This window comes from Sylvia atricapilla, chromosome 2 (genome assembly GCF_009819655.1).
Source record: "Sylvia atricapilla isolate bSylAtr1 chromosome 2, bSylAtr1.pri, whole genome shotgun sequence".
In the NCBI taxonomy this organism is placed as follows: domain Eukaryota; kingdom Metazoa; phylum Chordata; class Aves; order Passeriformes; family Sylviidae; genus Sylvia; species Sylvia atricapilla.
In genome coordinates this window covers 76,019,903-76,037,316 of record NC_089141.1, presented here as the reverse complement: position 1 = coordinate 76,037,316, position 17,414 = coordinate 76,019,903, and the positions used below count along the sequence as shown (strand labels likewise).

At 39.7% G+C, this 17,414-nt stretch overlaps 1 protein-coding gene across 1 annotated transcript in view; it reads right to left on the bottom strand.

Moving 5' to 3' along the window:
• The window catches only part of CLYBL (citramalyl-CoA lyase), a gene marked incomplete at its 5' end in the record, with an annotated part of 132,827 nt that extends 117,382 nt beyond the window's left edge, over positions 1 to 15,445 (bottom strand). The window contains one exon of the mRNA XM_066340477.1: positions 15,378 to 15,445. Within this exon, the coding sequence (XP_066196574.1) occupies positions 15,378 to 15,445 (68 nt within the window). The remainder of the gene's footprint in view (positions 1 to 15,377) is intronic.
• Between the last annotated feature and the right edge of the window lie 1,969 nt (positions 15,446 to 17,414).

The window sequence follows — 17,414 nt, the reverse complement described above, 5'->3', positions numbered from 1 at the left end:
GGGGCAATTCCATTTGCATTGTTCATAGGCTTAGTCATGATCAAGTAGTCTGGTGGTAAAGTTCATTAGAAATTAGAAGAAAAGCATTAAACCTCACACAGTAAACTAAGTAGCTGATACCTACATACCCACAGGAGAGATAAGCATTTAATGCATATTCTCACACGACTTAACAAGTCTTCAATGAGTATTTTCTTTCCAAAGTGCTTAAAGAATCATTTAGGCTGATCCTTGACCAGGTATGTAATGAAAATTCAATTCAGTCTCTGCATACTTCAAAATATTTCTCAATTAAAGAGAAATTAAAGATAAAATAATAGTCTACTAAATAAAATCATAAGCTATTTACATCTGCAAGCCTGAAAAGCCGACCAAGCTAATGCAACAATACCACTATTTCTTCTGTTTTTCAAATGCTTGCTATGTATTGCAAATCAAAGATTTTTCTAGTCATTGAATTAAACATGGAAATATAGATGCACTCTCATACACTGTGTTGTTATAAAATTACAGAAACATCAGTTCGTATTAACCATATGAGAAGAGTTACTTTGTATTGTCGTGTAGCAAGAAATATCAATATACCTTTCTCAACAGGTCAGTATAAACATGCATGGGACAGCAGAGGAGGAAAACTGAGCAAGTCCTTGGCCTTGTGCCTGGTTCTTATGCTGTAAGTCAGTATTTCATCACTATGGCCTCTTCAGAAGGTTTGGAGATGGTATTTTAAAAAACCTTAAGAAAGCTCAGAGAATCTATTTCATATAAATGGATGGAAATCAACACTCTGACTGTCAAATGCAGAGTTCTGTTTCAAAAAAGAAGTGTTGCAAGACCCCACTTTGACACAGATTTTTTGTCTCTGCAATTTGTGCTTTGGGTCATTTTATATCCTGTTGTCTGTAGCTTCTGGGAGCTCTCTGCCCATATTAGAGATTAATTACACCTACTTCTCAATGAAAAACCACTAGAGGAGATCCCAGTAAACTGCACTGAGACCCACACAATAAAAATTTAGGAATTAAGGACATATGGACACTACCTGCTATCTTTCCATGGTTTTTTTAATTCTTGAAATTTTTCAGTCAGCTTGAGAAAAGCTGAAATGGTGGTGTTAATTACAAAACACTCGATGCTATAAAACGTGATATGCTATAACTTGAACACTATAAATACACTTTCCCAGCCGTATAAAAAATTGCAATATTACTGAGGTAATTTGATTCATTATGCACATTTCACAATTTTGGGGTGAAAATGCAAATGTCAGCATATCAATGGCTATATCAAGAAGCTGTAGTCAGGTATTAATGGCTAGATTTATCTTTTGAGTATTGTAGGCTGTTGTTATGCCACTCAGAGATGAACTCAGGTCCCAAGATTCTGGAGTAACTGATTTTGATTTTTCAGTGCTTCCTATGAAACAGATAAGCTAGCTATAAGTTAATTTTCTCAACCTTTTGTGACAATACTCCTCATCAGGTATTCCATTCATCTCCTGAAACGTGGAGGACTTCTCTCAGAAGCAACATCTGTGAGCTAATACTGCACCAAGGAGCGCGTGCCAGCCAGCAGCACTGGTAGACAGCTCTTCTCCCTGATCAGGAGGGAATGGAAGGCCCTGGTAGGGATGTTGTTAGAAGGCTGACTGGATGGCTGTTGAACACCACTGTGAAATGCAAGATTTGGAAGCTTTAAATCCTTTCTGTTTTTAGGAAAGATGTATAGAACAACTGATTTCTTGCCTCATACTGGTGTAAACTAAACTTCATGGACACTTAACAACTTGATTGTGCTGTAACCTCTTAGAGGCTGTTTTGATTTTGTACACCAGAAAGCTCTAAGGAGATGTGCTGGTTCCAGGTGCTTCAGACTGGACAAAGTTCAGCACGGACAAAGCCCACGTCTCAGGAGGTGAACGGAGCTCTGATTGCCAGCTCCGCTTGACAGTTGCTTTTCTTGTACGGTCGTGGACAAAGAAAAGATAACCTCAGCAGAAAGTTTTGGAATTGTCTTTTGCTTATATATTGTATTACTCTCATTTCTCAAGCATAGTTAATACTATGGTGTATTATCAATTATTTCTAAATGGTCCTTGGTGTAGTACAACCCTATGGATTTCTGAATATAGCTCCAGAGGGAAAAAACCAGCACTGCACAGAGCAATTGGATTTTCTAATTTGGAATCAAGCTATGTACTTGCAAATCAAGAAGAGATAAAAGGTTATTAATGAGAATAACCAATACCTCTGATTTCATGGGCTGCCTTTCCTAGAAAAAACATAGGACAGACTATCATGGTTAACCCTAAATAATACATACAGGATTTATACAGGATGAAACTTATTCAGGCAGGTTTGGAGTATAATCGGGAGCACATACAAAATACAACATATGGAGACCTTTGACAAACAAAACTAAAAATCTTAGTGCATGAACTGAAAGTAAAGCCACACTACTGGAAACTGGTGACAATGATTAAAATGTGGTGACAGACTTCCCTGAGATCTGTCCAACACAAATCGTCAGGACAATACTGGAATACCGGAATTTCCATTTAAATACTGGAATTTCCAGTTGAAAGTCTTGAAAATGGCTGTAATGTCCATAGAAAGCCTTGTCTTCCTGGTCCATAGATTAAATAACATGGAATAGAAAACAAATTGTCCTCTTGGAGGTTCCCACCATCCTGACAGTTTGAGGGGGAAAAAGAAAGGCACTAATCCCCCCAGCTGCCCTGCCTTTGCTGAGGTTCAAAGACTGAATGAATGCTTATTCTGTAGAAATATTCAACAAATGTAGAGATATTTCAGAAAGAAACTGTATTAATGAGATCAGGCTTCTCTTCTGGATAGTTGCTTTGGCTGTCAGTACCTCTGGGAAGCACTGGTTCATCACTCTCCTTGGGCAGGAGCATGGCTGAAATGAGAAGTCCCCATCACCTGCCAACACCATTGGTCACCAAGGGCTGATTTTGGCCCTGGGCTGAGAATATGTAAAATATTTTCAGGCACCTCAAACAAATGCTTATGGCAAGTCTGCAGGTGATGAACTAGAGTTTGCAAAATGGATGTTGCCATTTCACATTAAAAACATAGGTAATTTGCCAGCTTTTCCCTACAGCTGTGCCTTTTACTAGAATAGCCTACACCTGCTTTTGGATATTCTTTTATTATTTTCACTGAACAGTAAAACTTCAGTAAAAATGCAATCCTTAAGTGAACCTATAAAGCCAGCAAATGCAGTAAAATGTCACTGCCATGTTACAGAATTGCCTTACTACTTAACACTGCACAAGGAGTGTGTTTTCATAGTTGTGTTGAGTTTTAGCTACCTGGCTCCTACTGACTTTAATGGGAATCACACTGCTAAAACTCCATGCACCACTTTGTTACTTCAAAGTAATTTTTCAGTCCCCTGGAGAAGGTCATAGAAATATTAAAAACTAAAGCATTCTCCAAGGATCTCAGATTAAAGACTTGGATCAGACTTTATAAAAGTGATTGGTCAAATATATAATATACTCTTAATGTTCTAGCTCCTGGTTTGTTTTCTTTAGAAAGAACCTTTGTGATGCTTTTCACAAAAGGCAATATAAAGTGTAAAGAACAGCTCAGCAAGGCATAACACAAAGACATGCAGAAGAGTTACTTGATACATTTTTTCAGTGGTAAAGAATTACTTATGGTTTTGAACATTATGAGCAAATTCAGGGAAATTCTTAATTAAGACATTGTTACAAATCTATACCATGTGATTGCAAACAATGCTGTAACACAAATATTTCTATTTCCTTTGGCATGTTCCCTGTCCTTTTTTTGTCCCCACAACTTACAATGTGATTATAAAATCCCCTTTCCATATGTCTCTCCTAAAGCAGGTTGACATAACTGCTCCCTCACACTGCTGTCCTCTGTAGCTGGTTTCTGGACATACACAACCTTTCTGCTTAGAGCTTTGACATTCTCACAACCCAATTAGGCCTGCCACATTGAAGGTAAACTGTATCTACGCCATCAGCTGCACAGACAGTTGAGTACAAGCATTAGGAAAGATAATAAAGTAAACATGAATTCATGAAACTTGTATTAAATTTATCTTCAGGTTACTGTGACAAAAGCAGCAACCAAGGCCATAAACTAAATATGTGTCTGGTCGTGTTACCAAAAAATGGTATATTTATAAAAAATAGTAATATCATAACCTCAATAAAAATAAAAGTAGTTAACACAATGTAAACAGCTTAGTCACAGAATTACATAATCACAGAATCATTTAGGTTGGAAAAGACCTCTGAGATTATCAGGTCTAACCTTCAACTGATCATCACCTTGTCAACTACTAGACCATAGAGTGCCATGTTCAGTCATTTCTTGAGTACCTCCAGGAATAGTGACTCCACCACCTCCATGGGCAGTCCACTCCAATGTTTAACAATGCTTTCTGTGAAGAAATCCCTCATGATGTTCAACCTGAGCCTCCCCTAGTGCAGCTTGAGGCCACTTTCTCTCATGGAGTCACTTGCTGCCTGGGAGAAGAGGCCAACCCCCACCTGGCTACACCCTCCTTTTAGGCAGTTGCAGAGGCTTCCCTGAGCCTCCATTTCTCCAGACTAAACAAGCCCAGCTCCCTCAGATGCTCCTCACAGGATTTACTCACTAGTCCCTAGTCTTCTCTAGATCTTTTCTTCATACTGAACCCAACATCTTGTTTAAATAGTAAAGCTGCAAAAGCAAAACTAGACACAAGTAAATAAAAAAAAATGCACATAAAAAGAAAAAAGAACATTTTAAGCATGCAGCAAAGAGCCTTCCATACAGTGATAAAATATCTTCAGCCTTCCACCTGGAAGCAAACTGAGAAGCTCACTAGCCATACCACTTCTCCCAAAATACTACATCCTGCATAAAAGCATAGTCAAGGCACATGGAATAAGCCCATATTTACTACCAGACAATCTCAGCTATAATCTTAAAAATGTGAATCAAGATAAAGATAAGCATGTGTAAATACACAGGCAAACTTTGAAGCAGACAGGCATGCCCCTCTCACATCCAAACTATCACATAAAAGGAGAAGAAGCATATACATACATGTAATAGATTTCTGTAAAACTGGGATTTTTTTTTTTTTGTTTCCATCATCCCTACATACAGTTATCAAGTAACAGACCAATTAAGCTGAAATAACCTTCTGTTAAATTCTTGAACACAAAGCAAAGCACTAGGATGATGCAAAGCAAGTGTTACCATCTTAGCCAATTCACATGAAAAATGACTGTGGCAGTATCATCACACTATAGGTATCCTAAAACAAAACAGGTCATGTTCTGCTTTTTTTTCGTCACAGGAAAGGCAAATTGATGCATAATTAACAATTGGCTGATGCAAATTCTTTTACATCTTTTAATTGGTGTTAATTAGATTAGAAGTAAATTTTCTTTTATCTCACCATTCTAATGCGGACTAATCTTCTCAGCAGCATGTCAAAGTTTCCCTTTTAATTAAACTTTTCAGCTGGGAACTTCAGCAGCACTCAGGCAGCAAAAGCTATAATTTAAGGTACGAGAACTGTGCTGGGTTTTATGAATGGAACATGAAAAATTTAAAGTCATGATTAAAAAGGCTCAGCAGAATTTCAGAAATCTGAATTTTGTGTAGGCAACAGTGAGCTTTTAAAGCTGCTTCAAGAATGCACCAGCAGCACTCTCCAGCCACCCCTTCCACATTCAAATCCATCCTTTTACAAAGGAAAACTACCCCAAATATAAAACATCTTCTGTGAATTAACTTCCCCCTTTCATACTGCTTCCCCCAAAATATTGCAGCTCCTCTAAAATTGTTAATGTGCAGAAGAAACCACAAAATACATTTAATATCTTTTATGGGAAGTTGACCTGAAATAAAATTTTATGTAGTTAAGGACTTTTGATAGTTCTTCATCCAACTTTTTTCTCTCTCTATGGGGCAATGGTGATTGAAACCTAATGTCTGCTGCACAAAAAGGCCGTAAAATGTTTTATGCAGAAGTAAAACAGTAGCCATTAAGTTTTGCTATGATGTTTGAGTAGATATGCAACATGAAAACATGATAAAAGAGCCATAAACTGATTGTGATCAAATGCAATTACAATGACTTCTCTGCAATGAATGACATGTACTAAATGCACTTACAGTTCCTTGCAAAATTACTTTGGGCAAAGGACCAAGAAAACACTATATCCTTTTTACGAACGGCAGCTTGCCAGGGAAATCGCAAACACACACGCTTTAATATCTATGGCCAAAAAGCACTTGGGAACTCATTAGCAAAAGGTTTAAAAGACTCACTTGTGAAACACAGCTTTTTTTTTTTTTTTTTGCAATCAGAGCAGCATCCTGGAGAGTCCAGCATTTGAGGTGTTGGGAAGAAGTGCTCCCAGAGAAAGTGGAGAGGAGCCCTAGGCAGGGTGGGTACCCTTTTTCCTCGCCATGTTTTGTTCCCATGACGAAAGTATGCTCCAGAAAAAAGCAAATTGTTTTGAAGTTTTTTCCCATAAAAGTTTTATATTGTGCTCTGACAGAGGACTAGTGAAAATGGCATCATAGTCTAACATTTTTTGATTTTTCTAGGAATATTGTCCTTCAGCATTGAATAACTAAGATAGAAGCTGACAGATTTGAAACAAGATGAATCTGATGACTCTTTACTGTGAGAGTGGTAAGGCAGTGGCACAGGTTGCCCAGAGAAGCTGTGGATGCCCCATCCCTGGAAGTGTTCAGGGCCTGGTCTAGCAGACAGTGTACCTGCCCATGGCAGGGGGGTTGGAACTAGATGGAACTAAGGTTCCTTCCAACACAAAGCATTCTATAATGGTATGAGTCTGTGGTGTGGGCTCTTTTTCAAAGGTGAATAGGAACCAAGGTCTGCAGAATTTCGTACCTTTTATAGTGTTTTGGAATTTTGATTAGATAACCTGGTTTAACTTTTACTTCTCTAAAAGACTTGTAAATTTTGAGCAGTCAGATCAAACCTCTGGATTTACTGAGGGGTACACAGCAAGGAGGGGACTCCAAGGAGGAGTCATTTGAAGCGTCAGAAGGTGGTGGGCACTGCTAGGTCACTCTTTGGCTAACAAGATTTAAGGAAGATGGTGTAAAGATATTCCAAGTTATCTCTGCATAAAAACCAAACATGCAATATTATTGTGTCAACAGCAGTAATTTCCTTCAGATTGAAATTTCTGTGAAGAAATTTGAAAAATACACACCTGGTAACACTTCTTCTATAGTACCATGATTTTCTATATCTGCCTACAAATAAAGGGAATGGAAATTAGTATTTTCCCATGGAACTTAAAGCATTTTTCCTTATACACGAGGGACAAAATAGGATTTGAGCTAGAGATATAAATTTGCCTGTGTTTCTGTCAAATAAAAGAGAGAAAAAAATCACAAACCTGACATTTCCATTGTCTAAGAAACTACAATTATTACATTTTAGGGGCACCTAGAAAGTGCAAAAGTGACTGCTGATGCTTAGCAAAGGCACTTGATGGGCTACCGAAACTTAGGCACCCAGGAGCAACCTGAGCAGAGAATTGAACCGTCTGAGTGAAGAGTAAGTTGCCACCACACCACTCAGTTTGCATAATAAAAACTTAAGATTTAATTAATTTGATTTTATTTGATTTCATTAATTTGATGTTATTTACAGCTTATAGAGTTGCTGTGAAGTAGAATTATTTATAAAAATGAAAAAACTTAGGGAAAAAAGGAATACTAACCGGAATAATTCTAATTTAATACTAATTATGCAGAGCAGTTTTTTTTTATAGTGGGGTTAGGTTAAGGGTTTATCCGTCCATTCTATATAAACTTTAGCTTTATAACTTACATTAAAATTTAACCAAATATTTGAGTGCTATAGAAGGTGTCATTGTAAGCACCTCTCAGTACACTGCATAATACAAACCAGAAAGGACAGAAAACAATCCTTTCTAACCCTTAGCCTGTCTGAAAAATGTCATGCTGGATACCTGCTTCACCAGTAAGAGAGTAAGGAAACACACAGTAACTTGAACTTCTTGCCCAGAAAGTCAATAAGTCTCTCCTCCTAAAAACCAGAGCCTCTTCTCTTTTTTTTTTGTGTGTGTGTGTGGTTTATTAAATCATAAACCACCACCAAAAAAAAATCATTGCTGCAACTTCATATAATTACTGTAAGACCTCCTAGACTGTGTTAGAAGATGGGAGGAAATTTTGAACATGAAAGAGGTAAAGCTGACCGCTCCTGAAGCAACACTATGATGCAGCACTGAGCTTTGGTGGTGAGAAACCTCCCTCCTCCGAAGAACTTTCTTTTTTTAATCCCATACATTAGCTTTTTAATATTAATTACCAATTTTGCAACAGTGATGCCAGTCAGTAATTACTAATGGTAATTAAATTCAACTGAAATGTAACAAGGGAAATGTCTATTCCAAGATGTATCTGCTTGTGGAACAAAAGCCTTCTACAGCAGTGGGTTAAATAAGAGAAGCTACGGTATGTTTCAAATTGGGAACACTCAGAGAGACTACACTCCCACTCTCCTTTTAAAGTGTATGAATACTGTGAGGAGTAGTTCTTTTCCCAGGTTTCCCAGAAGAGCTCAAATTCATCACAACTAAACTTCTACACCTTAAAGAAGTGCAAAGTATAAAGACTTGCAGGAAGAAGTGACATAGCCTGACTCTGACCAGTGTCCCCCAGCATGGAAAGAGTTAGACATTTGCTTTGCTGGTGTTTAACATAGCACAAGCACTACAATTCCTTCACAAAGGGGATGGAAGTCCCAGAAAATCTGGTTGACTTGAGGCTGGAGGAAGCTCCCACTTCTCTGGGTTTTTTGAAACTGCACTTCCACCTGCACCAAACCACACAACTAAATAAACAATATGCAATAACATACAAGAATAACCTTCTGGTGGTTGCCTAATGGTGATCAGTAAAAGAGCACAAGTTCAAGGATTTTGACAGGCTATATTGATGTCTGCTGTAAAGCTCAAGCTGCATGGAGCATGCAGCATCAGCTCTTCTCTCCTTTTCCAAAATTGAAAAATTGATGGCAGCCTGCTGCAACCACAAAAATTAATGCAAGTGTTAGACTTGCAAATAATATTTAAACTCCTCCAGAAAAATAATCACTTTACAAAACAACCAAACAAAACCCTCTGGAGCAAAGTCTGTTTCTTGATGAAGACTCTTCAGCTTTCTCTTCTAAATACCTGGCCATTATAACTTTGGCCATGCCTCTAGCATCTGGAGTTAAAATCTTGAAAAAAATAATGTTGTTCTGTGTCAGGAAACAAAAAATTCCCTTTTGATGGGAAATAGAAGATTTGGTGAGACTGAAACTTCCTTGCAATAGTGAAAATTCCCCAGAGAAGCTGTAGAATGTCCATGTACACAAAAACTCCTTTTTTCTTACAGAAACTTTTTGCTAAGCTGCTGCCATGGGAGGATGATACAAGGAGCACTGTGCTGCTACCTGAAACATGAAGCGTCTGTTGGTGAGTCTCTCACCACCCACTCAGCCCTCACCAAAGTACCTACACCAAAACGAAATGATCTTTGGCACACGCGAGTAAATTGCTGCAGCACAGACATATCTGGACAGTAATTAATCACTTCGAATGCTCAATGTGTTTGGATATAAAATTAAGAAAGTCAGGTTGTTAGAAAATGACAGATTTAAGCACCATCTGGGCTCTGTGGCCACAGTGGCGCGAATTCCAAAGGAAGGCTTAACAGTGCATGATCCGAGAATCCCATCTGTCTCAGCTGAAATGAAACAAATAAATAAATAAACCAGCAGTCTCATTTACAAGGTTTTCTCAAGTTTCCAATGTAAAAATCGTCTTGCAGTTGGAAAGACTATAGACTTGAAAGCATTGCATCTTCAAAATGCATCTCGTACCTTTTACATATATTATTAAAGAATTATACCTCTAGGGAAAGATCTCCAAAGAGGTACACCTATATAGATCACACATTGTGAGACAACAATTCCTACTACAAGTATGTTTTCATACAAATGAAGTGACAGTAAAGAATTGATGTGATCGGACTCCTCCACTGAGTTGAGAAAGCCAAAGTGCCATTCTGGCACCCACAAACTCCTTTCTTTCCCAAGCCACAGCTCACCTGCACCTGCCCCATGGCAGATCTGCCTGTGGATGAAATGCAGTCTCCTCAGTTGCGTCTCCCTCTGGCCACCTCACTGCAAGGGTAAAAGCCACATAAAACAAAGTCACCTGCAACTAGTTAACCTGCAGGATGTCTTCAGTAAATCTTGCCTGGCATGGGAAAGGTAAATAAAGAAATCATCCAGGACAGATGAACAGCAAATATGAATACCACTATTTTCCTCAGAAAAACTTAGCCAGGTGGATTTAAGCACAGAGATGAGGAATACTCTGGTGAAGTCCCTGGGAGTCTGGCCCAAGTGCCACCCTCCACCCGGCTGAGCACCAGGCAAGTGATCAAATGGACAACGGCTGGTTCTCAAGGACCACTGTGGCCCAGTGCTCAGGGCAGTGCTCTCTGTGTCAAGGTGCCTCTTTCACTCTGCAGGAAAGATGGGACTTTCTATCCTCAGCAGCTTCTGCCCTTGGCACATTTCTCTGACCCCCACATTGGTCCAACCTGTATGGAGCTCACCCAAGGGAAGAAAAAACCCAAAACTGCCTCCCATCAATTCCATACCCCCTCCTCCTCCCCTAAAGCCATATGCTCACTTTTCCTACTGTTAAGGGCAAAGGAAAGAATTCCATGGACATCTGTGGGTCTTTTCTGAGGTCTTAGGGAAGGGGCTTCTCCAAGGGGTTTGACTGCCTCCTCTTCTCCAGACAACAAGTGACCGCCACCTCTCTTGCACAGCCACTTTTCACTAAAACTGAGTCCTTCTTCCCATCCTGCCTACCTCCAACAGCTGGAAGAGACTCTGCAGACATACCAGCAGGAAATATGAACAAAAAGTACTAGCTAATAGTTTTACACTTCAATAAAAGGTAGCGTCCTACTGTAGGATATTTCAACTTCTTTCAAATAGAGACATTTGTATAAAGACTAAATCCTGGAAAGATTTTTTTTTTTTTCAGTATCTAGATTTACTTTCAGTAGATCTTTTTGCATTTGTAATATGGAATATGTGGGTACATTCTTCTGGATCAAGAATGTAGCACTTCTTTGACCCTGTTCTTATGATGCAATTTCCAGTGTACACTTTTGTATGAGAATTATCTGGACCCAAATGGGTAACAAATAGATAATATAATCTGTCATTTAAAATAGCTTTTAAGTAAGTGGCACTAAATTTGCTTATCTTTCCTTTTTAGAAAATTTGTTGTGTAGTTTGTGGGGGTCTCCTTTCAGAAAACTCATGCAAACCCCTGTGGGCATCACTGATAGCTCATCAAGATGACAATGCAAATAATGAGTTTCCACATAGCTCCATATACAAAATACTGTCACACATTAAAAGTCAACAAACTGTGCTATAGTCCACAAAATAAGAATTTGCAACTAATGATAAAGAATAGAAATAGGAAGGGGGAAATGTGATTATTCTTAAATCTTCTTTCAGATGATGTCTAGCAAGAAGATGATCTCTGCATATCAGAGAAATTAAGGAATCTGGAAAAAATCACACATGAGACCAAGCTTCTGTATAACAAAATTACACCAGGGCCTGATGCTGGCAAGCAGCAGGCAGCAGGCACCAGTCTGTCAAAGTCATTCCACGGGAAGGTCTCAGCACCTCTGATGCTTGAGTTTGGTGCCCTGTGAAGGTGAGCCAGCAAAGGCTGCCCTGCTACTCTGTGCTTCTCCATTGCTGTCAGTCTGCTACTAAAATAAATGAAATTTACCACCACAAAGACAGAAGGACAGTAACTGATGGGCAGGCCATGCCCCAGTGATGGGAATGGCCGATGGCGAGCACAGCACCCGTGTGTAGAGAGTGACCAGCAGAGCTTGCCCTGGCATTCCTAAGCACCTTTCCTGGGAGCACTGCTTATCTGAGACACTTTGAGATTCCCTGGTTTTGCAAGATGACAAAAGACCCAAAGTACTAACATAATTTTTGTAATGCACCATTACAATCAACAACAAATATTTTCTCACTAAACAATATTTATGAATTTCCTAAGAGTCGGACAAAAGACATGTTTGCTCTTTCAGCAGATGTCGCACAAAAATGAATTTGCTTCCCAAAAATGGGCATTTTTTCTCTCTAAGTAAGCTAGCACATACTTATGAATTTTTCTTTGTTCATCAGTTTTATTAGCTCCATCAGCTTCAAAAAAAGATGAAAATGCATCTTTTTTCCGGAGATTTTTGACGTAAAACCCTTGGAGTGCAAAAATAGGCCCAGAGCACTTCAGATAAGCTGAAAAAAAGTCTATTTTATGTACTCTGATATTATTTTATGGCCTATTAAATATGGTATTTCACAATACAGTAAATTATGTTATACTATTAACAAGATACATTTTATTCCTGTATAATTTAGTCTTTATCACTCTGATTCTTTCTTGATATATACAAAAAGATATATATTGTTTTGTATCTATTAAGACTATACATAAGGTTTTATATGTGCAAAACTGGTATAAGTTTCCCTGTGAGACAGTTTTTGTACTGGTTAGTTAAGAAAATAATGAACTCGATCCTCATCACTGCACACCTTCTCAAGGACACAATCTGCAGGAAGGGTAAACATTTTCATGTGTTGTGGTGGGCAAGCCATGCTTGATGTGCACCAGAGTGGAATCAAATGGCCCACAGGCTACCAATTCATTTGCATTGCGTTTGGTATCATCTCCTCTGTTTACAGAACAGCTGTGTAAACTGAAGGGCAGGGAAGGGAGGGCAGCAGGGATTTAGGCTGGGGTTTGAGATGAACACACACAGGAGGGGAAAGAGACAAGTAGGGCCAGGCAGTCTGCAGCTCCAGCACTAGACATCAAGCATCCTTTTGCTACCCACATGGAAAGCAAAAGCAGAGCACCTTGGTCTGTGGGATGCATGTGGGGACACAGTGGGAGCCAGCACTGGGAATCCTAAGGACAGCAAGGGAAGAGCACAGTCCAGCTTGGCCAAATTACTTCAGAGAGGGCACAGTACAAGGGGTTGCCAGAGACAAAACTACTGCTCCAGAGAGCAGCCTTCGGACACAGAGACTGCCTGCTTTGGGGCACTGTGGAGGGCAGGTGCATCTCCATGGGGCATGCACACTGTCTAGGGGGCAGCTGTGGGGCCAGGGAGCCGAGTGGGGTGGGGCTGCCAGAGCTGGGGCAGCCTGTGGAACTGGCTGAGGGCACATGGGGCCTGAGTACCCCAACAAAAGGGATTACATTTTTGATTTTGGGCTTGAGAATGTTTTGCATTGGGTCAACTGCAACCTGTCTGCGCCTTGCAGTATCTTGACCAATAAAAGGACTTGAAATGCATGCCTGCCTGGTAGTACTCTGCTCTTCTAGGAGGAATTGTAAATACTTAGAGATTCTTTGGGGAAAGGAGTAAAAATATAATTACCGTAAAGGAAAACAATTATGAGTTTTCCTTATGGGGAATGCCTCTCGCTTTACATTTTTTTAATGCAAATTAACCCAAGGTAATTCTAGCCACATGAAAAAAAATAGATCTTATTAAATGTTCACTTTGCACTGAAGGCTGAAACCGGCTGGCTGACACTTCTGAAGAGTTCTATTGTAAAAAAGTAAAAACTCAAGCAAGTAAAAGGTAAAATAAAAATCATTCCTTAGCGCTGAACCCAAATGATGGTGAAATCGAGTTACAACAGCATGTGTTGGTGCTAATTTTCACTCTCAGAGGCAAATTATTTCTGAAAGTCCCCAAACTCGCTGTAATTACCCAGCCGATGTTGCTGCTTCGGACCAGGCACGGCACCATTTCAGCGATGGATCCTTACAGAAGAGGCAAAGCCACCGAAGTTATATGAAGATTAATAGAAATCTGAACCGCGCTACATCTAAAATAAACAAAAGCTTTTGTAGGCGCGCTGAAAGGCCCATAAAAGTAAACTACAACCTCGGCAAAGCCTTTTAAACTGACAAAACCGGACGGCAGAGGTCAGGGAGGCAGGCGGGTCAGCAAAGCCCTGCCTGCAGATTTGGGGGTCGCTCCGTCTCCCCGCTCGCTCGCTCACATGGGGGCCTCGCCGGGGCCGAGGAGAAAGCCCACCGCCGCTCCTCCTCCGCCGGAGCAGGAACACTTGAACTGCCCTTCTGTCTCAACAAAACTTTAGTTTGCTGATTGGGCACGAAACAAAAGAAAGACAGCGGGACGCGATTTATAAGGGGGCAGGGTAGGCTGACATGCTATTGTACTCCAGAGGTATCCACAAGCTGTTAATTCCATTTTAACATTGTTAATAAGACTGTTAACACATCTGACTTTGTTTAGAGACTTTGAAAACATCAACAAACTGAAGAAAAAAACAAAACGAAACAAAACAAAAATCAAGAACCCCAGCCGCACTACAAGTGAAATATGATCGTTTGAAACAGCATCAAACATCCAAATGTGATGCTTCTGTCTGTCCGGACCTGGCAGCGAGGAGGAGCTATGTCAGGGAGGCTCAGGGACGTGCATCCACATATTCTTCATCCTCTCGTTAGACTATTCAGCTATTCACATTTTCCAGGTTAAATTTAAAGGACTCGTTTCTAAGACCATTCCTGTTTTGAGAAGGAGAGGGAATAAACCTGGACTCCCCCCTCCTCGCACACCTCCTCTCCCTTGCTCGCACTTGCACGCAGGCAAATGTGCAGATTTAATCAGTGAGGAATGTTTTAAATGAATAATTGGGTCTGACAGATTTATTGCAGTTAATTTTGCAATAGAATGGAAAAATGTTTGGATCTCAGCCTTTAAAGTATTAGGAAAACAATTAATCCATCACATAACGGAAATTCCTGTATTACACCCCCATGTCCAATTAAATAATGTCAAGTAATCTTACATTGTAAAATGCTGAAAATTGAAGCTCAAATAATTGAATGGGATATGCTTTAATTTTTTAAGGAACCTTGAAACAAAAATCACGTCAAATTAAAATCAGATGCTTCGATAAAAGGCTTTTTTGGTTTGTTTTATTTGGAGGGGGAGATGGTTTTAAATGTAAAAGAAAAAAACCCAGCCTTACTCAAAAAATCAATAATTTCTCTTTTGCTCTCCAGTTTTTGCATCAGGAACGCTGCCTTAGCAAGGCAATCTGAAAGCAAATCAAAAGCTTTGGGATGAAGACCGCATTATTTTAAAGAACTTTAAAGGAGATAACCAGCACTTTTCTTTTCCAGCAGGCAGAGGGGCTGATTCCCGGGTACTTACTCAGACCCAACTCTCCGAGACTTCAAGCCGTGTTTTGCTTGAATAACGTCCCGTAGGATCGAGTCCCCAGTTTAGGACCGACTGACAGCAAACTTCTGAGCCTGAAAGTAAGCGGGATTCGTTTGGTTTTGTTTACAGCCCAAAGCTGCTAATGCTGTAAAATTGCTTAATGTCACACTCCATCTCCTTTTTATTAAAAGTAAGATAAAAGAAAAAAAAAAGGGGGGGAGGGAGAAAAAGAAAGAAAAAAAAAAAAAAAAAAAAAAAAAAAGAAGAAAGAAAAAGCAGCCTCCAAATCAAAGAACTTTTTACAGAATAACAAAATCACCGACTTACAAATGTCTTGCCTGCCCCTGAAATTTGAAACTTGGCAAATTCATCCCATTCGGCTGCTGTACAAAAGGTCCCTGAAGCGTGTTACAGTAGGGACCCTCGATCTTCCCAAATACTTTGACTGTTTCTAAACTAGAGGATGCGGGGCTGCGGTTTCAGGGCTCCCTCAGCTAAAGCGAAATGAAAGAGGTGGTGAAATTTTAATATCGCGGAGGTTTAAGGGGAGTACGTCCGGCTGTTTTTACAGGGGGATTGCCGACGGTCCTGTGGCAGGCGAGGTAGGGAGCGTGGGGACAAAAAGGGATTGGAGCACGTGTCGCTACAGAAAGGCAGCAAAAAGAAAGAAAGAAAGAAAAAAAAGTTGGAGGTACTGAAGAAGGAGTAAATATAAAGCGTAAGGAAACATCCTTCTAGTATGTCAACGGCAAAAAATAACAAACTGAAATCTCAGGTGGCATTTAAGGGCAATAAAGGCTGTAATGACTTGCTGGCACCTTCGTTAAGGCGCTGTCGGCATGGCTGGACACAAGAAAATGGGGATTACACTGAATGAAAGAAGTGTAAGACTTGGCCACCATCGTTCAATTTGTTTTTCCAAATACAACACACTTCTTATTTTGCTGGTTTCTTACAATCATGACGTTCTGGATACCCACATTGCCACCCAACTATTTCTGTTGCCATAACAACATCAGAAATCTGTTCCTCGATGTCCTTTCTAATAAAATAATTTTGGGACTTGGGAGCTTTCAAAGATGGGACAGTTTCTCAATTTAGGCATCTCACACCTTTCTCACAAGGAACCTATTTGTTTCTGTTTCCCTAAAGAAAAAAAAAAAAAAAAGGTAATTTGAAAGCGATGCCTCCTCCTTCCCCCCTTGACTTTGGAAACAGGCCTGTTGCTATAAACAGTTTTTCTGGGGGACTTAGATTTTCAAGAAACAGACAACCTACAGCAGCCAGAGGACCACCTCCTAAGGCTTACAGAAAGGAAAGAAGTATTATACATGCAAAGCAGAGTCTGAAATAATGGCCAAGTTTTCACCACCTATCCACAGGATGAGTTTTAAGATCTTCAGAAATTAAATATACAACCAAAAATTACTAAGGAAATGTAATAACGCTGTATATTTTGTATGCTGTCACTTAGGAGATCCTCCTCCCTCTCTCAAGGCAACTAGAGCTCTCTTCAAGAGCTGCTCCTTGGCACGGCTGATTTTTTAAATATATATATTTTTTTTTTTTTCTTTCTCAGGATGAGTGGAATAAGAAAAACAAAAACAAAAAAACCCACGAAACAACCCCTGACTCTTTGCCATTAAATAAATTGGATTCCCAGCACAAACAGCAAAACAATGGCCAAGAGGATGTGACTAACAAACGCCGAGGGAAGAGTCAAGCTGCCCTCTCTTTGCATATGCAGCCAAACAGAAGTCATTGGGGTTGGGATTCTTTCCCTTCCTATTTAACATATCTGTGCATTTCAATAAATTGAGATGAACAATGCCCGGCTTTCAAAAGTTGCAAATTACTGGGAATACATTGCAAAATGTGAATAGCCCATAACATTGGGAAATGTTTTAAAGTATTTTTCTTTTGGTTTTTGTTTTGTTTTGTTTGGGGTGGGGGTTTTTTGGTTTCGTTTGGTTTTTTTTGTTCTGGGGTTTTTTAGGAAGGGTTGTTTGTTTTTGTTGGCTTTTTAAA